General features: G+C 43.8%; 2 protein-coding genes across 2 annotated transcripts in view; one reads left to right on the forward strand and one right to left on the reverse strand.

The window, feature by feature from the left end:
* The window catches only part of ANKRD6 (ankyrin repeat domain 6), a 183,967-nt gene extending 167,039 nt beyond the window's left edge, over positions 1–16,928 (forward strand). The window contains exons 10-16 of the mRNA XM_010834707.1: positions 2,482–2,586; positions 3,903–4,037; positions 4,344–4,529; positions 5,473–5,625; positions 12,381–12,494; positions 13,366–13,492; positions 15,013–16,928. Coding sequence (XP_010833009.1) covers positions 2,482–2,586; positions 3,903–4,037; positions 4,344–4,529; positions 5,473–5,625; positions 12,381–12,494; positions 13,366–13,492; positions 15,013–15,590 — 1,398 coding nt within the window. The 3' untranslated portion in view covers positions 15,591–16,928. The remainder of the gene's footprint in view (positions 1–2,481; positions 2,587–3,902; positions 4,038–4,343; positions 4,530–5,472; positions 5,626–12,380; positions 12,495–13,365; positions 13,493–15,012) is intronic.
* A 4,347-nt stretch (positions 16,929–21,275) lies between these two features.
* LYRM2 (LYR motif containing 2) lies at positions 21,276–23,555 on the reverse strand. Its single transcript, XM_010834708.1, has 3 exons — positions 23,463–23,555; positions 22,843–22,983; positions 21,276–22,160 (listed from the first exon to the last, which is right to left on the reverse strand). Exons 1-3 carry the CDS (start codon positions 23,505–23,507, stop codon positions 22,080–22,082), a joined length of 267 nt encoding a protein of 88 aa, XP_010833010.1. The 5' UTR covers positions 23,508–23,555; the 3' UTR covers positions 21,276–22,079.
* Between the last annotated feature and the right edge of the window lie 1,181 nt (positions 23,556–24,736).

Consider the following 24,736-nt stretch of genomic DNA (forward strand, 5'->3'; position numbering starts at 1 on the left):
TCACCAACTCCCAGAGTTCACTCAAACTCATGTCTATCCAGTCGGTGATGCCATCCAGCCATCTCATCCTCTGTCGTCCCCTTCTCCTCCTGCCCCCAATCCCTCCCAGCATCAGAGTCTTTTCCAATGAGTCAGCTCTTCGCATGAGGTGGCCAAAGTACTGGAGTTTCAGCCTTAGCATCAATCCTTCCAATGAACACTCAGGACTGATCTCCTTCAGAATGGACTGGTTGGATCTCCTTGTAGTCCAAGGGACTCTCAAGAGCCTTCTCCAACACCACAGTTCAAAAGCATCAATTCTTTGGTACTCAGCTTTTTTCACAAACTCTCACATCCATACATGACCACTGGAAAAACCATAGCCTTGAATAGACGGACCTTTGTTGGCAAAGTAATGTCTCTGGTTTTCAGTATGCTATCTAGGTTGGTCATAACTTTCCTTCCAAGGAGTAAGCATCTTTTAATTTCATGGCTGCAGTCACCATCTGCAGTGATTTTGGAGCCCCCCAAAAATAAAGTCTGATACTGTTTGCACTGTTTCCCCATCTATTTCCCATGAAGTGATGGGACCAGATGCCATGATCTTCGTTTTCTGAATGTTGAGCTTTAAGCCAACTTTTTCACTCTTCTCTTTCACTTTCATGGGCTTTTGAGTTCCTCTTCACTTTCTGCCACAAGGGTGGTGTCATCTGCATATCTGAGGTTATTGATATTTCTCCCGGCAGTCTTGATTCTAGCTTGTGCTTCTTCCAGCCCAACGTTTCTCACGATGTACTCTGCATCTAAGTTATATAAGCAGGGTGACAATATACAGCCTTGACGTACTCCTTTTCCTATTTGGAACCAGTCTGTTGTTCCATGTCCAATTCTAACTGTTGCTTCAATGTTATGGAGGCCCATAATGAACTTTATGTACGTGAGTTTATATCTATCAGTAGTTACCAATTGAAAATAAAGTTGAGAAATATTAAATACTTTATCATTTGAAAGTAAATCCATTTTGTAATAACATAAATAGCATCATTTTGCAAAAGAATACTTTTCAAAACAAAAATTGAGTGTAGAATTGTTGAACATTTTTTGCACATCTTCTTACTGTCTTACTTAGATCAGAATTCTGCCGTCTTTTATTTCTGCATGCAGTCTATTGTAGTATCACTTACATAGCTTCTGGCAAACACAACAGTACACTCATGAGAGAATGAACATGAAAAATGCCAATGTTGTTGTAACATTATGTAAATAATCTTAACCTCATGGACACAGGGGCCCCTGGACACTTTTAGACCTGCTGGCTCTCGGGATGAGAATATAATTTAAAAATTCTGTTCATCTGCAGGCATATATTTTCCATTTAGGTGGTACCCACTGCCTGTTGAGGGTGTTGGGTTTTTTTTTTTTGGTCCTATAATGTGTCACTTGAATTTAATGAACACAAGAAGAAAGTTTGACCTCGAGATGAAAATCACTAGGCTGAATTTCAGAGAACACTTGTCTATCTATAAGACAATGAAATACTGTTTTATTGCAGAAAGAGTGTGACCTTGAAAGTGCTTCCGACTTCTGGACCTCCTTTGGTTTTTTAAAGGGAGTGAACCCTGGAACTAGGAGTAGGGAGTCTGGAGGAGAAGGGTGCGGGGCCGAGCCAGAGACTGAGGTTTCCGCCGGCTCAAAGATCTGTGTAACATGTTCGCTTAGAAGCCTTCCTGCCGACTAAGCGACTCGGAGGCCCCCAGGCAGGTGGGAGACACCTGACAGTGGCCGATGGACCAGGTGTGCCTGCTACCTACTTTGTCTTGGTTAATACCAGCAGCTCCCTGTTCTCATGTTAGAGAGGCCAGAGCACAGAAAGGTCAAATAACTTGCTTGAAGGTCTCCAGCTTGCTGCTAGGCTTCAGTCTGCAGGGCCCCACATGTACTTGCTTGTGTCCCATCCATATCTCTGCACTCGAAGGGGCTGGCCAAAGGCTTCTTCTGGGGGAAGAGACTCCAGCCCCGTGGCTGGTACCATGGCTCACAGGTGCATCTCAGTTATATTTGAATGAAAGTTCTATTTGAATATGACTTGGATACAATTCGGCCAAGAAGGAAGTCTGATGGGCTAGGTCACGCCCTGTATCCCAAGACAGACTGTGCCTGGCATAGGGCTGCCGCGTCGCACAGCTCCAGGGGACGCCGTTCCTGTCCTGGACTATGTGAGTGGTGCTCCCTGGAGCTGAGCAGCGCACAGCCTGCTCACACCTACATGGCGGCCCTGGCCCAGCACCACGTGCCTGTTAGTGTTATTGTAGACCGTGAACTCCTCAAGGTCAGGATGACGTCCTTGCATCTCTGGGACCCTGAGCGCCCAGCACAGGGTGTAGGGGACATAGCAGGTGGTCCAGAGGCACTTGCTTGATGTGGTCTCCCCGGCTCGGCCGGAAGCTCTTGTCAGGTCCGCGCACACCAGTAGTTTGTAACGATGCCTCTTGCCTCCTTCAGGTCTTGCGCTTCAGTCGTGGGCGAAGCCTGAGGAAAAAGAGAGAGAGGCTCAAGGAAGAGAGGAGAGCTCAGTCTGTGCCGAGAGATGAGGTGGCACAAAGCAAGGTGGGGGGCGGCCCTCCCGCCCGCCTGCGGGTGGAAAACTGTCTCCCTGCCTCCTCTGGGCCCGCCTCGGTCTCTCCTTCCTGCTGGGTCCTTCAGAGCTTGTCTTTCCTTCCGGCCTCTTGTCTTCCACTCTCCCAAGATTTCGGGCTGTGGGCTCGCATGCCACTGGTCTTTTCCAACACCCCGTGTATTTGCAAGCCCTGAGCATCTGTGGCCTCGCCACTTCCACGTGGACAGCACTGCCTCTGACAGCACACCCTCCATCATGGAGAGCAGTGGTTTGCAAAATGTGGATCCACTTGTCACCTGGAACCTTGTTAGACATGCAAATTTGGGGGCCTCACCCCAGACCCACTGGATCAGAAACTCTGAGGTGGGGCCCAGCAATCTGTGGTTGAACAAGCTCTCCAGGTGATTTCAATCTGGACTAAAATTGGAGGACCACTGGTATAGCTTGCTGCCTCTCTTTCCTCCTAGGGAATAAACCAAGGCAGTGCTAGCCCACATGGCTCCTCGTGCAAATTAGATAAAAGATGCCTCCTGAACAGATCAGCCCAGCACAGGGCACTTACGGTGAAAAGAGCCGGAGCTGGACTTCAGCTCCCCCTGCCTCACTCGTGCCCTCGGCTTTGTGCCTTTGTGCAGTGAACAGCTTGCACAACTGTACTTGGCAGCTCTGGAATGAACCGTGCCTTTCAGCTCCCCCAGAGGGAAGAAGACTAGGATTTAGAGACAATTTTGGGGACATAAAATTTTATACCAAGTACTTGTTTTTCTGTCCATTTGAGAATCTTATCAATTTCCAGGGTTAAGGCATTGTAACTTTCATTACATTCCTGTGTATGAATTCTACATGTTAACTTGTAAACATTCTCAAAAGGACTAGAAATGGTAATTTTTTTTTCCCTTTCATTTCAAAGGGTTCTCATTCTCCTCTATGAATTGTGAGGGTTCAAGTTCAAAGAATGAGTGGGATTGTCTTTTTGTTGAAATGTATAAGATAAAAAAAACCTCTAATGCTGAAGTGTTTCATGTCTGCTAGCTTCCTGAAGTTCTAAAACACAGAATGAGACCCAAGGTGATATCTGGTTTGGCACCTAATAAATAAAAAGACAAATATTCGACTCCCCAGGAAAAGCACAGGTGTTCAGTTAGAATCATAAGCAGTGTTCCCTGTGTCTGAAATTTGTCATTTTTTTTTAACGATTCCCAGGGGTCCTTTAAGTGGATGGAGTCTGGGAAATGTTATGCCATGATGGAATAAGGCTGAGGGGTCCAGTAGAGGAGGTGTCTGGGTCTTTTTTCCCCCTCTGTAGGGAAGTGTCTCGGCAGGAGACACCCATAGCAGTGAACAGGCTGCGCCCAGGAAAGAAGAGGCCAGAGAAGATGTCCTATCTGCCTCCCCGGAGCCCAGAGCAAAGGACAGCAGACAGAGAAAGTCAAGACCCAAGGTCAGGAGGCACGTGAGAGCCGCCGAGAGGGCTGGGAGGTGGGCTGGCGGAGGGCCCTGGAATAGCGTCATGCCCAGCAGTTAAAAAGCCACTTCACTTGGCTTGCTTGCTGCTTTGGGGCCAGAGCTCAGAAATTGGCCCTGGCCAGCTGCAGACACAAGGTTAGCGTGTGACAGCTCTCTTGGTACGTGGTCCCTAGAGTAGAACGCTGCCAGAGAGCATGGTGGGCCAGGTAGGAGCCGCTGGCTGGGTGTCAGGCTCACACATGTCGCGTGCTCACAGCGGTGGTCTCCTCCTCTCCCACAGGTGTCAGCGTTTTCTGACCCCACCCCTCCAGCAGACCAGCAGCCCGGACAGCAGAAGAACGTGCATGCTCACAGTCACCCTAAAAAGAGGCCCAGGCATCGCTGCTCACCCCCGCCCCCGCCGCACGAGTTCAGAGCATACCAGCTCTACACGCTGTACCGGGGCAAGGACGGCAAAGTGATGCAGGTACCTGCTGGGCCCTGTCAGAACAGGACCAAGGGCTGCAAGCAAGGAGTCTGTGTAACCCTGTTGCTGGAGGCTAATATCCACTGTAGGCAGTGACTGCAGAAGGTAGGAGCTTTGATGATAAGCCAGCTGGCCCTCTCCACCTAAATAGTACAGTACCCTCCTGCTGCTTAGGCCTGGTGAGCCAAGGGATGTTACAAGGCTTTCTACACTCACCTTGTTCAGTCGCTAAGTCATGTCTGACTCTGTGACCTCATGGACTGCAGCACACCAGGCCTCTCTGTCCCTGATTGTCTCTGGGAGCTTGCCCAAGTTCATGTCCATTGAATCGGTGATGCCATCCAACCATCTCATCCTGTGTTACATCTTCTCCTTTGCCTTCAATCTTTCCCAGCATCAGGATCTTTTCCAATGAATCGACTCTTCACATCAGGTGGTCAAAGTATTGGAGCTTCAGCTTTGGTCCTTCCAATGAGTATTCAGGGTTCATTTCCTTTAGGATTGACTGGTTTGATCTCCTTGCAGTCCAAGGGACTCTCAAGAGTTTTCTCCAGCACCATCCTTAGGTGACCAGATAATCTTGAGACCAGAGAAAGGATAAAAGCAGCTTGAAGGAATTCCTTGGCAGTCCAGTGGGTAGGACTTGTTACTTTCACTGCCAGGGGCCTGGATTTGATCCCTTATCTGGGAACTAAGATCTTTCAGGCTGCGTGGAGTGCACACACACACACACAAAGCCAACTGAGGACTGAAACTGTATGTTACCCTCTCTGAATCTTCTTAGCATTTACCAGCCCTATCAGCTTGGCTTGTTAGATAGTCCAGAGCTACCACAGGGGTGAGTCTCCTCCATCACATGTGTCTCCCAGATGTACTGACCAACACAGGATGGGTACCAAGGAATAAACGAGTTGAACTGATTCCTTTCTGGCTTTCCTCTTAGGCGCCAATAAATGGCTGTCGGTGTGAACCCCTGATCAACAAGCTGGAGAATCAGCTGGAAGCAACTGTGGAGGAGATCAAAGCAGAGCTGGTGTCGGTTCAGGATAAGATTAACGTGAAGCTGGGGCACATGGAGAATAAGACCCAGCACCAAGTAAGTGGTCACCATTCTCCTCATGATGCAGTGTTCTGGCAGAAAATGAAATCAGAGACCTCAGCACGCCTTTCTGTCCTGCAAACTCTACCCTGAGCATGTCAGGCAGGCTGTCAGAGAAGAGGCCTGTGATTTCTTTAAAGCCATTGTGATTTCCTTCTTTAAAAAAAAAAATTTTATTGGAGTATAGTTGCTTTACAATATTGTGTTGGTTTCTGCTGTAGAGCAAAGTGACTCAGCCATACATACACATATATCCCCTCTTTTTGGATTTCCCTCCCGTTTAGGTCACTACAGAGCACTGAGTAGAGTTCCCTGCGCTGCACTCACCTGTTTTATACATAGTAGTGTAGGTAGGAGGCTTAGTTGCTCAGTTGTGTCCAGTTCTTGTGACCCCATGGATTGTAGCCCACCAGGCTCCTCTGTCCACGGGACTCTCTAGCAAGAATTCTGGAGTGGGTTGCCATTTCCTTCTCCATATATAGTAGTGTATATATATGTAAATGCCCATCTCAATTCATCCTACCTTCTCTTCCTCCCTTGGTATCCATATGTTTGTTCTCTGTGTCTCTATTCCTGCCCTGCAAATAGGTTCATCTGTACTGTTTTTCTAGGTTCCATATATATGCATTAAAATAGAGAATATTTTTCTTTTTTCTGACTCATTTTGCATGACAGTCTCTAGGTCCATCCACGTCTCTGCAAATGGTACAATTTCATTCTTTTTTATGGTTGAGTAATATTTCATTGTATATATGTACCACATCTTCTTTATCCATTCCTCTGTTGATGGACATTCAGGTTGCTTTAATGTCCTGGCTGTTGTAAATAGTGCTGCAGTGAACATTGGAGTGTGCATGTCTTTTGGAATTATGGTTTTCTCCAGGTATATGCACAGGAGTGGGGTTGCTGGGTCATATGGAAGATCTTCTGGCAATTTTTCAAGATTGCCGGGAGAAATATCAATAACTTCAGATATGCAGATGACACCACCCTTATAGCAGAAAGCGAAGAAGAACTAAAAAGCCTCTTGATGAAAGTGAAAGAGGAGAGTGAAAAAGTTGGCTTAAAACTCAACATACAGAAAACTAAGATCATGGCATCTGGTTCCATCACTTCATGGGAAATAGATAGGAAAGCAGTGGAAACAGTGACAGACTTTATTTTTGGGGGCTCCAAATCACTGCAGATGGTGACTTCAGCCATGAAATTAAAAGACGCTTGCTCCCTGGAAGAAAAGTTTATGACTAACTTAGACAGCTTCTTAAAATAGAAGCACTTTGCCAACAAAGGTCCGTCTAGTCAAAGCTATGGTTTTACTAGTAGTCATATATGAATGTGAGAGTTGGACTATAAAGAAAGCTGGGCACCAAAGAATTGATGCTTTTGAACTGCTGTGTTGGAGTAGACTCTTGAGAGTCCCTTGGACAGCAAGGAGATCCAACCAGTCCATCCTAAAGGAAATCAGTCCTGAATATTCATTGAAAGGGCTGATGCTGAAACTGAAACTCTAATACTTTGGCCACCTGATGCAAAGAACTGATTCATTAGAAAAGACCCTGATGCTGGGAAAGATTGAAGGCGGGAGGAAAAGGGGATGACAGAGAATGAGATGGTTGGATGGCATCACCAACTCAATGGACATGAGTTTGAGTAAGCTCCAGGAGTTGTCAATGGACATGGAAGCCTGGCGTGCTGCAGTCCATAGGGTTGCAAAGAGTCGGACATGCCTGAGCGACTGAACTGAACTGAACTGAACTGATGATAGGTCTAGTTTTAGGTTTGTAAGGAACCTCTATGCTATTCTCCATAGTGGATACTTCAGTTCACATTCCCATCAGCAGTGTAGGAGGGCTCCCTTTTCTCCACACCCTCTCCAGTGTTTATTGTTTGTAGATTTTTGATGATGGCCATTCTGACTAGTGTGAAGTGATACCTCAATGTAGTTTTGATTTGCATTTCTCTAATTTTTGGTTGTGTTGACCATCTTTTCATGTGCCTCCTGGCCACCTGCATGTCTTCTTTGCAGAAATGTCTGTTTAGGTCTTCTGCCCATTGTGATCACTTTATGTGATTTCTTGAAAGCCACTGACTTAAAAATTTTAAGAGCATGTTTAAATTATAAAACATATAGTATACATATGATTATATGTGATTATAAAATAATATATACAATTATGGAGCATTTTTAAAACACAGGAAAACTAGGAAGGGAAAATAAATCGCCTGTGAACCTACTATGAAGAAAAAGCACTATTAATATTTGGGTTTATTTCCTCCAGCCCTTTTATGTCTGTGTCTTTTGACTCACTCCCCTTTCCCATTGTACACTAAGGTAATATAATCATGTGTATCTTTTTTTATTTTTCCAACTTTATTTTGAAAGTGGTCGTACGCACAGAAGAGTTGAAATGATAGCTTCCTGAGTGTTTGTGCACCCTCCACCGGGTCCAGCCAGTGGTTACTGTGCTACCACGTGTGCACTGTGTCTCTCGCACACACTTTTGGTTCTTTTGCTGAACTGTTTGCTGACCCATTACCTTTAAGTACTCCAGAGCACATCGACTAAGAATGAGGATCTCGTCCTTCCTTACACAATACCATCTTCACATCTGAGAACACTAGCACTAATTGTGTAATATGCGGTCCACATTCGGATTTTCTCAGTTCTCCTAAAATATGTGTGTTTTATAGCTGGTTTTTGTTTTTAATCCCAACCTAGGATCCAGTGAATACTTTGTGCTTGTATACTATATGTTAGGTCTCTGTGGTCTCTTTTCATCTAAAACAGCCCCTGGTTTCTTCTTGTGGCTCTTGTTTTTTCCCCACAATAACTTTTTAACAGAGTCCAAGCCATTTGTTTAATAGAATGTTTTATAGTCTGGATTTGTCTGACAGTTTCTTCATGGTATTTTTAGTTTGTTCCTCTATCCGTGTATGCCTGTGAAGTGAAAGTTAGGTCTAGAGCAGTAATCCTCGAAGTGTTGTCCCCAAACCAGCAGCATCAGCATCATCTGCGGACTTGACAGGGAAAATATGCAAATTCTTGGGCCTCCTCCCAAATCTCCTGAATTTAACTGTAAATAAAACTCCAGGGGCAGAGTCTTAGCGACCTGTATTTTAACAGAATCTCCAGGTGATACTGGTAAAAACAAGTTTGAGAACCATTAATCTAGATGCTTATTTAGGTTCAGGTTAAATATTTTTGGCAAGAATATTTCATAGTTAATTGTGTAAGCTTCAAATTACATCGCATCAGAAGAGACACGTCAGGATGTCTCATTATTACTGACGCTAAGTTTGATTGCTTGGCTAAGCTGGTAACCACTGTTTCTTCCCACTGTAAAGGTGTGTTTTCCCTTTGTAATTAATAGATATGTGATGGATATAGGTTTTTAAATATAAAAAAGCTTTTAAAAGCCTACAAAGTAACACATGTTCATTGGGGAAAACACCTCACATGCAGAACTATTATTGTAGTGACCCTGCCCAGAAATCCTCCCATTACTGTGTATTTTCCTGTAGGTTTTTTTTCTTTCTTTTATAGATACAACCTTACTAATTTTCACTTTTAAACAAAAAATGGAACTATACTGTGCTTTTTTTTTGCAGTTTACTTTTTAAGTTGGTAAAAAGAGCTAGAATGTGCTTTTTAATGATGGTAGACCTGTAAAGTTACAGTGTGCTTTTTAATACTGATGTACAATTTCTATGCGAGGAAATATAATTTTACATCCTGCTTTTTTCACTTAATTTTAATTTTTTAATATAATTTTATTTTTGACTGTGCTAGGCCTTCGTGGCTGCTCAGGGTTTTCTCTAGTTGCAGTGAGCAGGGGCTTCTCTCTGGTTCAGTGCTCGGGCTTCTCACTGTCATGCCGTCTCTTGTTGTGGAGCACGGGCTCTAGGGCATTGGCTCAACAGTTACAGCTTGCAGGCCTAGTTGCTCCACAGCATTTGCAATCCTCCTGGACCAGGGATCAAACCTGTGTCTCTTGCATTGGCAGGAGACTGAGCCACGAGGGAAGCCGTTTGGCTTAATTTTGTTTCTTGAACAGTTTCCCATATCCTTGGCTTCATAATATTCCAGCATGTCAATACCACATAATTTGTTTAACCATACCTTTTGTTAGACTAAAGTTGCTTATAATTTTTCACTCTATTAAATAAATGCTGTGAACATTTATGTACAGAAACTTGATTGCTTCTGAGGTTATATGCTTAGAATTAGGATAATGGGATCCAAAGTTAAGAATATGTTTAAGGCTCTTGATAAGTGTTGGCAAGCTACTTAATTGAAAGGTTGTACCAATTTATATCCTACAAGCAGGATCTGAGTTTCTGTTTCAAACCTTTGCTATCATTGAATTTTTCTTTTTAAGCTTTCACCAAATTAACTAAGGACATTTGACTTTAATTTGTATGTCCCTGTCTGTTGGTGAAATTGAGTATTTTTAAGGTTTGTGGGTTATTTGCATTTCATAAAAAGCCTATTTAAAAAATATCTGGGCCATAATAGATTAGTTAAACTGTTTTGTAAATAAAACCTCACTTTAGCTAGCCCAAGCACAGAGGGGGAGAAGGCAATGGCAACCCACTCCAGTGTTCTTGCCTGGAGAATCCCAGGGACAGCAGAGCCTGGTGGGCTGCCGTCTATGGGGTCGCACAGAGTTGGATACGACTGAGGCGACTTAGCAGCAGCAGCAAGCACAGAGGGGAATGTGTTAGGTGAATGTTGAGATGTCTCACGGACCTCTGTTTGGTTCAAAGAAGGTGACAGACTGGGGTGTAGAACCTTAGTCCTAATTCTGGGTCTCAGGGGACTGACTTTAGTGCAGCATGAGTCAGGAACACGTGCCTGGACCATCAACTGTGCCCCAGGAACACAGCTGTGCGTCAGCCTGGGTACTGTCCAGTCTAGGCAGGGGGTGGAGGTGGGAGAGCAGGCTGGTCCTAGGAAACAGGAGGAGAGCAGGTCCCAGGAGGCTGAGGCATGAGGAGCCCAAGCAGAAGGAGCTCACTGCATCTCCAGAGCTGCTGCTCCTCTTTTATTTACAAACATCTGAGCGTGGAACGTCAGTATGTCCCCAACAGGAGAGGCGCCCGCTGCCAAGCCCTCCGTGTCTGGCTCCCACTCACAGCGGTTCGTTTCTCTTCTGTGGACCTTGTCGTGCAGTGGGAGTTTGTCCTGCTGGGTGTTAGAGCCCCACAGGCAGTGTCCTGCTTAGGGACTGGAGGAGCAGAGAAGGGCACATGATTGCAAGGTAACAGTCACTTGCTCCTCCTGAGAGAGTCAATTTCTAGGCAGGTTGATAAGAAGTCTGGTGTCCCCAAGAAGGAGAAAGGGGCCTGGGGTTCTCGAGGAGGAGATAGGGGTCTGGAATTCTCAAGGAGGAAGAAAAGACAAACATCTTTTTTTCCCTCTACATTCCTTAGTCTTAGTCACATAAAACGTTGTTTTTCTTTAAGCCCGGACCTGATGATTACACACCTCAGTTTAAACTCTGTACCAGGGATTATATAACAACAATGTATCCTGCTTGTGGACAGTTTTCTCCTTCCGGAAAACCTTCTGACTAGTCCTGATATTTTAGAATGTATATTATGGAGTGGGTCTGGTAGGATCTTTTCTATTGTTAAGTTCTAATCCTGTTATCCTAAAATGTAAATTGTGGGAGTGGGCCTGGTAAAATTTTCACAAACCTAAGATATTCTTTTGATTTATTGTAAATAACTCCTTTGCTCACACGAGCAAGGGGGGCACTCTCTGTCCCCCTTCTGATGCCTACGTCAGAAGCTTTCTCTGTCTCTTTTCATACTTTAATAAAACTCTTGCTACACGAAAGCTCTTGAGTGATCAAGCCTGGTCCCTGGTCCTGAAGCTAAATCTTCTTCTTCAGAAATCACGAATCTGACATTGTTCACCATAAGCTATCACTCCCTGAAGTGATCCCTTTGAACTCCGTCCACTCCCTGCTTCACAGGTGCTGTGACTACTTTCAGTGAAGGATCTGTTCACTGGGAATGCTGGAGGAAAGCTCTGACTGTTCAGCTGTTTTCATTTCTTCTCGGGCAGCCACTAACATTTAAAAAGGGGAAGGGGGTTTAAAAAAAACATTTTTAAAACGGGAGTTGGACCTAGAGGAGTGGGATGGGAAGGGAGGTGGGAGGGGACATGGGTAAACCTTTGGCTGATCCATGCTGATGTTTGGTAGAAACCAACACAATATTGTAAAGCAATTATCCTTCAATTAAAAATAAAGAAAATTTTAAAAAATTAAAAAAATATTTTTTTATTTCTTTAAATTTAAATTCTTTAAAAAATTATTAAAAAAAAATTTTTTTAACAAAGAGGAATTGGGATAGCTCTATACTCCTTGAAATAGTTTTTCCTTGTAATTATAGTCGTGGAAATAATTTTCAAAGGCCCGTACAAATTTTCTTTTACTGACATGGAATATATTGGCTCAAATTGTATATTTACTATGTATTTATAGTCTCTGGACCCACTCAGGATTTTAAATGAGAAAAAGAAAGCAGCATTGGCTTACACAGAAACATACTCAGGAATTCTGAAAACTTAGAGTTCCATGAGGGCCACACGAAAAGAATAGGGTGAGGAGTGGGATGTGCTTGCCTTCTGTCTGGCCCCTGCTTGGTACCCCTAAGCCCCTTACTCATCTCAGGAGTGAAGACATCAGGGCCCATCCTTAGATCATCTCAGTCACAACATCCCCTTTGCCCATTGAATCTAGATGCGGGTTCTGGACAAGCTGATGGTGGAGCGACTCTCAGCAGAGAGGACGGAGTGCCTGAACCGCCTGCAGCAGCACTCGGACTCGGAGAAGCACGAGGGAGAGAAACGGCAGGTGAAAACCAGCATCTGTCTGTCCTGTCCACACTTCTCCCTGAGGCAAGGGACTCAGACCTATCACTGAAAATCCCCAGATCCTCTAAAAGTGTTTGCATGACAGAGCATGTCATTTTTATAACCTGAAGGTAGGAAAGAGCCTGGAGTTCGATTCCTGTTTGTGGCTGCATATGCTGGTAGGAGGCGGAGGCTGAGCAGTTTGTAGAAGGTGCTGGGGAAAAGGTGGGCTCCGCCCAGTGTCAGTGCTATGTACTGTGCTTCTGCTGGGCTGTGACTCTGTTGTTGCACAAAACTTGGTTCCTGCCCTCAGAATGTGTGGACCACCCAGGACGGCAGACACGAAATGAGTTCCTGTGAGTGTGAGTTTGTGCCCCTAAGCAGCCAGACGTGCTTTAGGTGTTTGTATGTGCTGTGTGCTTGGTCATGTCTGACTCTTCGACCCCATGGACTAGCCCGACAAACTCCTCTGTCCATGGGATTTTCCAGGCAAGAATCCTGGAGTGGGTTGCCCTTTCCTCCTCCAGGATATCTTCCCAACCCAGGGATGGAGCCTGAGTCTCTTGGGTCTCCTACGTTGGCAGGCATATTCTTTACCACTGCACCACCTGGGTGTTTGCTTTTAAGATGCCTCTAAGTCACTTAATGAAGATAATAGTTAGCTATCGGCTTGAGTGCTAGGTGAATCCCAGGCTTTGGGGGGCCCACAGAGAAGGCTGTGTGGCCTGTGGGAGGCAGGTAGCCCACAACTTTGGGACTTCTCTAGATAATAGCCTATCATAATTGAAAAGCCCATTCTTGAGGCTTTAGTTCATAAGCTGTGTATCAAAGTCTCCTGCTGATTTGTGGACTAACTTGTGGGATTTTTTTAGATGTCCTTGGTGGATGAATTAAAAACCTGGTGCATGTTAAAGATTCAGAATCTGGAGCTGAAGCTTTCTGGAGATTCTAGGGCCTCCAGGACTAAATCCACACCGTCCACTTGTGAGTCCTCCACAGGTAACCAGCATGCAGAGAGAGCCCCTCCATCCAAAGGTGATGAAACCCCAGGTCGAGCTCTCTTCTTACATCTGAAGACAGCCCGTGTGATAGGGCTGCATGAAACACCAGATTGTAGCATGAACTCTGTAGGGGCCAGGACCATGCTGTTGCTATTTAATAATAAAGTACTCTTATTTAAGTGTTCAAAACTTTGTTGAATGAAGGAATAAAAGAATTGCGATCAGTGATAGCAGTGCAATACTAATAGTGTGAAAGTAGACACCCAAAGATTAAGGTGAGGAGGGGACCTGTCTGTTTGGCAGGGCACTCGCCCTCGCACCTCTTTCCCTTTCTCGTCCTTGATCAGCCTTCCACCTTTGGCCTGCTCTGCATGGGTGCTGAGTTGCTTTGGTCATATTCAACTCTTTTCGACCCTGTGAACTGTAGCCTGCCAGGCTTCTCTGTCCAGGGGATTCTCCAGGCAAGAATACTGGAGTGGGTTGCCATGCCCTCCTCCAGGGGATCTTCCCAACCCATATTGAACCCACATCTCTTTACATCTCCTGTACAGCCTTGTTAAACCACAGATCATGTATCGAAGCTGCCCCAGGTGCTGGATAAGAGATGCTTTTAGCAGAGTACCACTAGGTTAGCTCAGTGGTTATACTCAATGATGATCATTTGAGGACACGCACAGCCTTAGTAATTAGACCTTCATGGGGGATTTTGATGTGTTGTGTATTTCATATTACCATGGACCATTTCTGTATCTTTGTGCCTTAATGGTGGGGAAAATCCTGGGCAAGTTTTTCATGCTGGGACTAGTTATGGAACTTGTCACAGAGCTCTGGGTAGGGGGATTAGGACCACCTCTCCACATTGGGTCAAGGAACTTGCAACTGGGGCTCTGGTGTGGGAAAGGCCCAGAAATTAGAGACTTACTCTCATCAGTAAGGGTGCTTACTCTCATCAGTAAGTGCCCAGCTCTGCTTTAGGACATACAGTGAGATGTAGCATCCTTAACTATCAGGAAGTGGTACCCAGAGCCCTCTCATGTATACTGTTGTTGTTCTTTAGTCACCTAGTCATGTCTGACTCTTTGTGACCCCACGGACTGTAGCCCACCAGGCTCCTCTGTCCATGGGATTTCCCAGATGAGAATACTGGAGTGGGTTGCCTTTTCCTTCTTCAGGGGATCTTCCTGACCCAAGAATGAACTGGTGTCTCTTGCATTGGCAGGTAGATTCTTTACCACTCAGCCACTTGGGAATTCGTGTAGATTGAGACAGGCTATAGGAAAGGCCAGCACCATTTTGGCTTAGATGCCATGAGTGGGTCTAACATAGTATCCCTGAAAGCCCTGACAAGCCAACATCATAATCCAGGGAGAAGCGGAAGGAAAGGACGGGAGAAGCTGCACAGGAGGGTGGTGATTGAGAGGATGGTGGCTTACAGGATTCCCAAGACTCTCAAATGCCAGCCCAAGTGACTGTATGAACACAGATTCACTCTGACTCTTGTTTTCCTTCCAAAACCAGGTGTGGATCAGTCAGTGGTGACTGCAGGCCCAGTAGCAGCCTCGGACAGTTCCCCCCAGGTGGTCAGGCCCAAGGAAAAAGCCCTCAGCTCCACCGCCACCCACAGACTCCAGCAGCAGGAGCTGTCTTCCTCGGACTGTACGGGCTCCCGACTGAGGAACGTCAAGGTCCAGACAGCCTCGCTCCCCTTGAAAGAGACAGCCAGATGCGATCCACAGGCTGGGCCTTGTGTTGACAGAGGCACCCAGACCAAAAAGTCTGGGAAAAGTGGGCAGACGAGGCACCGAGGCCAGCAGCCAGCAGTCAGCACTGCCGGCGGGCAGCCGCCGCCTCCAGCAGCAGGCGGCGAGCAGACCGCCCCTCACGTTCGAGACACCTCCCAAGCGCTGGAGCTCACCCAGTATTTCTTTGAGGCTGTTTCCACCCAGATGGAAAAGTGGTATGAAAGGAAGATTGAAGAAGCACGAAGCCAAGCCAGTCAGAAAGCCCAGCAAGACAAGGCCACGCTGGAGGAACACATTAAAAGTTTAGAGGAGGAACTTGCTAAACTAAGGACTAAGGTACAGAAGGAAAACTAGGGCCCGCAGTGAAAGACAGGGGAGCCTGGTGCACTGCAGTCCATGGAGCTGTGAAGAGTCGCACACGACCGAGCGACTGAACACATGAAAAAACAAATGGCCTGAGAAAGGATCCTTGAGGATCTCCTGTCCTGCAGCTGCAGAAGGGCGATGTCCAAGGTGTTGGTTATTGTGCACATAGCAGAACTTGCCTTTAAAAAAAACAAAACACTAATTTCTAAAATGTGCCAGACACACGTTTCCTACACCCTGAAGTTATGAAGACTTCAACAATTAGACTGAAACCAGGGGAAGTGTGCTTGGTTTCAGGTTTCATTATAGACTCAAAACCTCAGCCCAAGTTCATCTGAAGTTCAAAAGCTCAAATTAAAGAGCCATGCTAAGAAACTGAAGGATGTATAAGCCTAAACCCTAATGTTCCCGATATGAAATAATGTAAATGAAAAGCAAGAAAAAATATTCATCCCTGTGAACTCGAATCAAGCAGTCCTTCATAGCAACACAGCTGCTGTGCCTGGACAGAGTGTCTCTCTGAAGGGCTGTAATAGACATGCTGAGGAATGTCAAGATCCAGACAGCCTCGCTCCCGCAAGTTCATAATTCTCAAGATGCTGACATTTTAACCAGGGGAAAACTCATCAAACAAATTTTGAGGAGAAGGATTTTCATGATGTCACAAGATCCAGTATATCTTAAAATGTTTTGAAAAGTCAGAGTGTATTTAAATAACATGTTAATTGGCATAATAGCACTGAAAATGTTTGTTAATAGTGAACTCAGAAAGGTTCAGATCATTCGATCATGGTGTTTGTATCTTTCAGCCAAAATATAGAAATACTACAATCAATCATAGTGATTTTCAAGTGGATTAATGGAAAAAAATTCCCATAACAGTTACCTGAAATTTTTATAATCTAATTCCCAGCCAAATTATCTTAGAGCACCTTCCTGAATTTGAGCTTATTGGTCTACATTTTATAAATACAGTATTTCATTTTGAATTGAGTTCTGTCATTGAGGAACCTCAAAAGCTTCCCACTGCTTTGTAGTGACTATGTCAAGGTAAATAATTCAATAAATTGACTTAGATTCTCCAGCATCATGGAGCCCTAGATTTTTACTCTGCTCTGTGGGCTGTATAAAGTTGAAAAGTAACGGTATATTGAAACTCTGAATTATCTTTCAAGCTTCTTGTCCTTTGGAATGTGGCATTGTATTCATCTCCTCAAAATTCCATATGTGCATAGAAACTTCAATTCTATTTCTATAAACACAGGAACCAAGTACTGTTGTCTGTAATTTTGAATAAAGTTTTGCTCATTGAGCCAAAGAGAAAAATGTGACTTCTTGACATGGGAACACCCAGAGAAACAAAGTATGCATTTAGTCCCTGTGTACTCTGCCCCTCAAGCTCAATTGTTTTGGGTTTGTTTTTTTAAATGCAGTCAGTGGATCTAGGCGTTCCTAATAAATGTAGATGTATGTCATCGTTCTGAAACCTGGACAAGGAATTAATTTGGTGTTCTTTCAAGTTTATCATCAGGTCTGTGAGCTCATCTTGTTCCTCTACTACTTGGTGGGCAGACGACTTCTCCCGAGACTCGTTAGATGGAGAGCTGTAGGGGCGCTTTGCTCTCTCCGTTTCCCTGTTTGTTCCCAGTGCAGCATCACAGCACTGTAGGGCCACGTGGTACCTTGAGTTTTCTAAATCTGTTCCCAACGAGGTATCAGTAAACCTTTTCAGAATCCTTCCTCAGGAAACATCAGTCTATTGAGAGCTGCCTGATACTGAAATTCTGAGACGATCAGTAAGTCGTGTTCCAAGTAGAAGTTATTCTCACCCATTCAGAGATCTGTTACCTTGTGGGGTATCCCTGTTGAGAAACGCTGAAACCATTTTAATGCTTTGGTGGTATTTTGATTATATAACTCCTGTCCATCAGAAGCAGGCAGCTTACTGTGAACGGAAAATTCCATCAGAGTCAGGGAAGAGACCAGGGAGAAACATGGCCTTCTTAGCCTTTCTTGGCCTTTCATGGCCAAGTGCACCTAGTAGGGCAGATTGTGTGGATCTTATTTCCCACAGAAGGGAAAGCCAGTGGAGGCCAGGAAACCGAACAGGGTCAGCCGGCTTCTAACTCAGAGATCACAGCGGCTCAAGACAAATGCAGGAGTGTTTTCAACGACTGTGTCTGGTCTGTTTTTGTACCTTAGCATTGTCAAAAACTCAACTGAGGCTCCCACGCGTGTTTTTGTTCCCTTGTGCTATTGGCTGAAATGAACAAATGCCACAATAGTGCTTTTCCTAAGAAGCAGAACTATTAACAACTTATGACCAGTCATGTAGGTTGTGTCTCAAACTGAGGCTGGAATTTTCAATAGCTGTGGGAAAAAATGATGTAAAATACAGAAAAGATGTACAATACTGCAGTATTTTTTTTAATTGTTAGTGCATTATTGCATTAAGGGTAGTAAATATCTGTGATAAATTGAATATTCTAATTTTACTTTAGACTTTGGGAGCCCAAAATGAAGGGGTGTTTTCATGTTTATACCTTCTTTTTTTCAGTCAAGAGTTGATTCAGTCAAAAGTTGAAGCTTGAGAGGTATGTTATATTCTATTTAATATTTTTATCACCTTGAACTTCTCTCTCTTCCAAGCATTAAATATGGTTTTCAACATTATGGCAAATATCCCGTATTTAAAGAATGAAAGTGAGAATACTTTGTTCAGCCTACATTTTCATTTGTGTGGTTGACCAAATTTTATGGTTCCTGAAGGAGTGCTTTCACCTAGCCACACTTCACCTTGATTTTAAAAGAATGTAATTTAGACTAAATACACTTGCTTTTAAAGGAGAGATCAGGTATACTGCATGAAAACGTAAAAAAAATTTTAAGCCTGCTGTAACATGAAAAGATTTTTCAGTGCAAGCTTAAACAAAATGCTTTCTTTAAACTGTTGACCTTTTGGAAAATACTGAACAAATGAGAAGGGGACAAAACCTCATTGTGTGCAGGCTAAGATAATGTATTTTTTTTTTACTAACAAACTGTTTCTAAAAGCTAAATTTCCTATGATATAAAAGCCAATCAATTAAGACTTAAAGGACAAATCAGTTTAAAAAAAAAAAGCCTAATGGCCTTTTAAATATGTTTTACCAATGAGAAATTTATGAAGAGTATTTTTTCAGCCGTCATTTTAAGGAAAAATATTCGTGTACCACTTAGCCAAATGTAACTAAATGTGAACACACTGACTTAAATCCATGACACACAGAAGCAAGACACTGTTCAGCAAAACGCTTTTTTTAACAAACAAAATGGACTGGGTAAAAGTGACTTACTCTTCTCAGGAAACAGAAGTAGTAAATTTCATTTAATCCTTAAGGTATTTCTCAAACGTCTGATTCAAGGAAGGAAACAGCCTGAGGTGGTTCCCAGTTTGGCACGGAATGACAGCTAGCTTTTGATCCTGTTCGGGCCTTACTCTACATAATCCTTATTTTTTTTTTCGATGTAGATGTAAGCTGCTTCCTTTTGGTTGTTTTAGTTGAATTTTTCTTACTTTTCTATAAAAGATAATTGAGTTATTTAAGTTTGGCTCTCCGCTGCTCAGCTTAAGTGGAGGAGAGGCGTGATTGCAGTAATACAAATTCCAGGAAATAGGATGTCTTGCCTTCCTCGAACACTGGAAAGTCATCTGTCCCAGCAGACACATCTGCAGCAAGGCCTGTGCTATGCAGTTCAGACTGATAGCACACTGAAATGGGGGAAATGACATAGGAGCAGTCAGAAATATAAATAATAGCCTTAGCCACTTTTCATGTGCTAGAAAGCTTTTGTATTTAAAAAACTTCTAATATAAAAAGACTGATTTATTGTAGTGGTGATGGGTGGTTTAGTCACTAAGTCGTGTCCGACTCTTGCAAACCCATGGACTGTAGCAGACCAGGCTCCTCTGTTCATGGGATTTTCCAGGCAAGAATACTGGAGTGGATTGCCGTTTCTTTCTCCACAGGATCTTCCCAACCCAGGAAACAAACCCAGGTCTCCTGCATTGTAGGCAGATTCTTTACCGACTGAGCTATGGGGGAAGCCCTTATTGTAGTTGCTACACATAATGGAACGTTCAAACCTTAAACTTTGGGAACAAAACATTCAAACAATAGTATAGTATCGCTGACTCAACGGGCAGTTACTTGAGCAAACTCCAGGAAACAGTGGACAGAGGAGCAGAGGAGCCTGATGTGATGCAGTCCATGGAGCTCAAAGAGTCAGACGTGACTTAGTGACTGAACAACTAGTTTACAGGGAATACCCAGAAAGTTCATTTGCCTAATCCAAAATAGTGATAAAGCTGATGAATTAAATGTTTCACCAGCAGTTCTCTTTTGGCCAGTTTCGTAGTTCATGACCAAGGTTTGATGTGTGAAAAGAAATTGCTAAATAAATCTTCCTTTAGGCTAAACAACAGACTTATAATTTAGAGGAGATAAAGCTGTAAGTGAACACATAAAGTCAAACTGTTCATTAGAAATGAAGGGAAAAGCTTATCCCTGAGAATGATCTTAGCTTTGCAAAGATGCAAATTCAACTTTTCATGTGTTTTATCTACTTAAAACCAAGTCAGGTTTTCTTGGGGAGCCTGTGGTATTTTCATTCTTGCAAATACAAACCACAAATGCTCTAACATCTTCCACATGCACCACCGCTAGGATGAACATCAAAGTCACTGACTGCCACACTTCACAAAGGATGGTTTTTAGCTTCAAGATTTTAGATTAACTAGAGACAGCCTGTATTTGCGTATGTATGTCAATCATGCCACACAGAGAAAAGGGTAAATATTTCTTTCTTTTTTTTTTTTAGGGTAAATATTTCTAAGTTTGTTCTTTGTTCAGAAACTGTTCACAAATGCTTTTCCTTTTGTTCATCAGATGGCTGGCCTAAAGTACATCTAGATAAAAACTGGCTCAGGCAAGCATTTAAAATGTCCACATTCCCCTGTGGAAGAGTATTCAGAATTGTTTTTTCTTGTGGCCTCTGAAGCTGTGGGAGGCGAATGTGGGCCTTGGGATGCAGGTTACTGATACACCACCACAGGTTCACACAGCTTTATCATCCTGCAAAAGTTCTACATCTTTCAGGTGCTGCTCAGATTCTTGGGTTAACTTTTTAGATCTGTTCTGTAGATGAACTGCTAATCCCAGCCTCTTCCGTGAGCTTTCACGTTCACTGAATTAAACATGTGGTTTCTTTCAAGGGTCCTGAAGTCAACTTTATATCCAGTGTATTTTTTAGACTGGTTTTTCCTGTTACCAGGGCAGAATCTAATGCACTGAGAAGCTTCCTGAATGATTTACTTTCCACATGGCTGTTAAGGTAACTGTATTTGTTTCATCCAGAAACTGCCTCTTCTTTTTGAAGGGTTCATTAAGTTTCTCTTTCTCCTCTTTCCAACAAAGTTCTAGATTCCCTGTGGTGATCTCTTCAGAGAGTCCTCTGAGTATCAGATATGATACGTCTGAATGACATGCCTCAACAAACCCTGAGGGATAACACGGAAAGACATTCCAAGGAAGCTCCAGACTGTCTCTGAGGTCAGTACACCTCTAGCCCTACACCTTACAGTTTTTAAAAACAGCTTTACTGACTTACACAAAAAAAATTGGGAGGAGGGGGTGGTGGTGGAATGGCTTTATTGAGAGATAATTTGCATACAGGTAAAATGTACAATTCAATAGATTTTAGTATATTGAGTTGTGCATTCATATAAATGGAATTAGACAATATGTAATCTTTTGTGACTGGCCTCTTAATAATGTTTTCAAGATTCATTCAGGTGTAGCATGAATCAATACTTCATTCCTTTTTGTTTGCTAAATAATATTTTATTGTATGGGTATACCACATTTTACTTAGTCCATAATCAGTTGATAGGCATTTGGATTGTCTACTTTGTGGCTCTTATGAATAATGCTGTTTTACCCTTTGGGCAACTGGACAGTCTGTTTCCAAAGTGGCTGCACAATTTTATAGTCCCACCAGCCATGTATAAGGTTCCAATTTCTCCGTCCTCACAAACATTTGCAGTTACCTCCCTTTTTAATTACAGTCATCCTAGTAGATGTGAATAGCATCTCTTGGTGGTTTTGATTTGCATTTCCCAGATGACTGATTAATGGCATTGAACATCTTTTTATGTGCTATCTGTTGTACTATCTGTTGTATTTTTGCTTCTTACAAAATACTGCTGATACATCCAAAAACATTTTCAAAATACCGGGTGTGTTTTTCCGTGCTAAGACAATTGCTCTGATGCACTTTTCCTGGCTCTCTCTCTGATATGCTATGCTCCATGTTCTGATATTTTGCTCAAGGGTTCTACATATAAACAGTTTCACTTGGCTTTGGGCTGCCCATAATTGAGCCTAAGCTCAACTATACACATGGAGACTTTGAAAACCTTTCAGAACAATGCTGTAGTTAAGATCTGGCCAAAGCAAGTGTTTTTTCTAACTCTTTGAGCTGCATATTGCCTTGAGTAATCATCATCCGGATTGTATCCTGTAGAAGAAAGTGAAATCTGGTCAGTTTTAATTGGTAGAACAAGGTACAGCTCTACCATTTCATCTGTTAAAATTAAGAATTAACACTGAGAACTGGAACTGCTGTACTTTAGGAAAGCCCAGAATTAACAATCAGGGGTATACAATTGTCTGACATGCTTTCATATATCCCAAACATACTTCCCAGACTACCATGCTGTAATATTTATCTTTGTGTGTGTGTGCATACAGGTATTTGGTTTAACAGAAAAGTTGGGTGATGCCACTGTAGAGTGTAGATAGAACAAACACTGTAAAATTAAAATACCAGTTAAGTGAAAAATCAGTGACATTGAGAGCAATGATCAAGATAGATCATTTCAGTGACATATTCCAAGACAGCTACTAATTTATTAAAAAAGCTCACTAATCAAGCATCCCAGGTGGCACTAATGGTAAAGAACCCGGCTGCCAACGCAGGAGACCTAAGAGATGCGGGTTTGACCCCTGGGTTGGGAAGATCCCCTGGAGGAGGGAGGGCATGGCAACCTACACCAGTGTTCTTGCCTGTAGAATCCCATGGACAGAGGAGCCTGGCGGTACTTCAGTAGATATTCCAAGATATCGTATAAACTTAAAAAAAACCCACGAATCAGTACAAAAGGGTCTGGGTCTTCCCTCACTAGCGATCTTGGTCTCACCTCTTCCGTGGTACTTTTGTTTCTTTTGAATTCTTCTCTTGCCCAGTCCTTCAGGTATTTGCGATCAGAATCATTTGGAACTTGCCGAATTGCCTGCAAAATCCTCCTGTAGAGGAGGAGAACTTGCTGCCTTCTCATGAACTGTACAGGAGAGAAGAAATAGCAATTACAGCTGCACAATTGTCAGTTCAGTGGGTTCTTTTCTCTTTGGTCCTCAATTTTGAAAAGAGGAAAGAAAACCATTTTTCCCCCTAAGAAAACGGCAAGAAATTTACTTGGACTCATTTGTCAAATACAGGATCCCTTAAAGAGTACAAGCGACAGAGGAGTCTTTATAGTGTGTCACCAGGCACTGAGGTACCCACCCGGGCTAGAGATCCAGACCTCAGCCAGCCTCTCGCCTCTGCGACCGGAGAGCAGCCCCGCCCCGCAGCGCCTTCCGTCCGCCAGGGCGCGAAGCCCCGCCCCCCAGCCCGAGCCAATCAGAGTGCGGCGCGCATAGGGGCCTCATCCTCAGTCGTCCCTCAGACTCACTCTATAGGATGGGTGGAGGAAGCGGTAGAGAATCGAGCTCAGACCCAGAAAAGCTGCCCTAAGAGGCCCGCGAGAACAGCTGGTACCTGCTTGAGCGTTAGTGTTGCTGGGGGCAAGCGGGAAGTGGCCATGTCGTCCTGACGGCGCGGCTCGCCAAAGCCCCGGCGCGCAGGAGCGGAAGTTGGGGGGGTGACGGGGCGGGGCGAACTCGGTTTCCTCGGAGACGGCCTGCAGCGTGTGCGCCCCCTGAAGAACCAGGCAGTCTATTGGTCGGAACTAAAGCCAGAGACAGTTTCTCCTTAGCCTGTTTTCTTATCAGAGAAATGGGATAACAGTTCCTGCGTACTAGATTGTTGTGAAAATGAAATAATGGTGAGGCAGTTAGCACAGTTCTCGACACGTGTTTGTTCTATTAAATGAAAGTTAAGGGTTTTGATGGTGAAGAAAACTATTCCTTTGGAGATTTAGTGTATATAGCTAAAATTACTAAAATTGTAAATGTTAATTTCTGAGTTTGTGTTCTGCTCTTCTCGTTTTTGCCCTGCTCTTTTCTATTGCGTTTTTCCTGGTGCTGTAGTCTTAACGATCGTCATTAGTTACAAGGTTTTAGGTGGTTGTCCCATTGCAGTTTTGAGAACTTTGTATCACTAGTAATGAGGAAACGAATATCCCTACACCTTAAGCTTTTCTTTCCCTATACTTGTTTTTATTCTCCCTCGACTGAAGCGACTTAGCAGCAGCAGTACACTCTGTAGGCTCTTGGCGTGTATTAACTGTAAGAGGTTAGGGAATCCCTCCTACTTCCGAATTAAAATACGGCCTTAAATGTTCATAACGGTTCGTTCCCTGAGCATCTCCACTTGATTTGCTTGCTTGGAATCCTTCCCCTAGTTGTGTACTTCAGTGTGTGTGTGAATCCTTTGTCTAGTTGTGTACTTCACTGTGTGTGTATCCTTCTCCTAGTTGTGTACTTCTGTGTGTGTACCCGCCTGTTTTTTCTCATCTCTAAACTGAACTGATAGCATCTGCCAGAGTTGTTACTGTAGTATTGTATGTAGTGCACTGAGAACAGAACCTAGCACATGTAAGCACCCTAATGGCTATTACCAGGCATTGTGTGAATGATGTTGATGCCATAACCCACCCTTTTTCAATCCCATGGGCTGTAGGCCACCAGGCTCCTCTGCCCATGTCGTTTCCCCCGCAAGAATACTGGGGTGGGTTGCCATTTGCTCCAGGGCATCTTCTTGACCCAGGGATCAAACCCGAGTCTCCTGCATGCAGGCAAAGCCTGAAAACTTGTCTAATTAGCAATTCATTTTTTTCCCCTTTTAACTATTAGTGAAATATCCCTTGTCAC

This window comes from Bison bison, unplaced genomic scaffold (assembly GCF_000754665.1).
Source record: "Bison bison bison isolate TAMUID 2011002044 unplaced genomic scaffold, Bison_UMD1.0 scf7180017864035, whole genome shotgun sequence".
In the NCBI taxonomy this organism is placed as follows: domain Eukaryota; kingdom Metazoa; phylum Chordata; class Mammalia; order Artiodactyla; family Bovidae; genus Bison; species Bison bison.

Coding starts and splice junctions, on each gene's coding strand:
- LYRM2 (XM_010834708.1), bottom strand. CDS start 23,507: ATGGCCACTTCCCGCTTGCCCCCAGCAACACTAACGCTCAAGCAG. Junction 22,984..23,462: donor CAACACTAACGCTCAAGCAG/GTACCAGCTGTT, acceptor TCTCCTGTACAG/TTCATGAGAAGGCAGCAAGT. Junction 22,161..22,842: donor ACAAAAGTACCACGGAAGAG/GTGAGACCAAGA, acceptor TTTCTTCTACAG/GATACAATCCGGATGATGAT.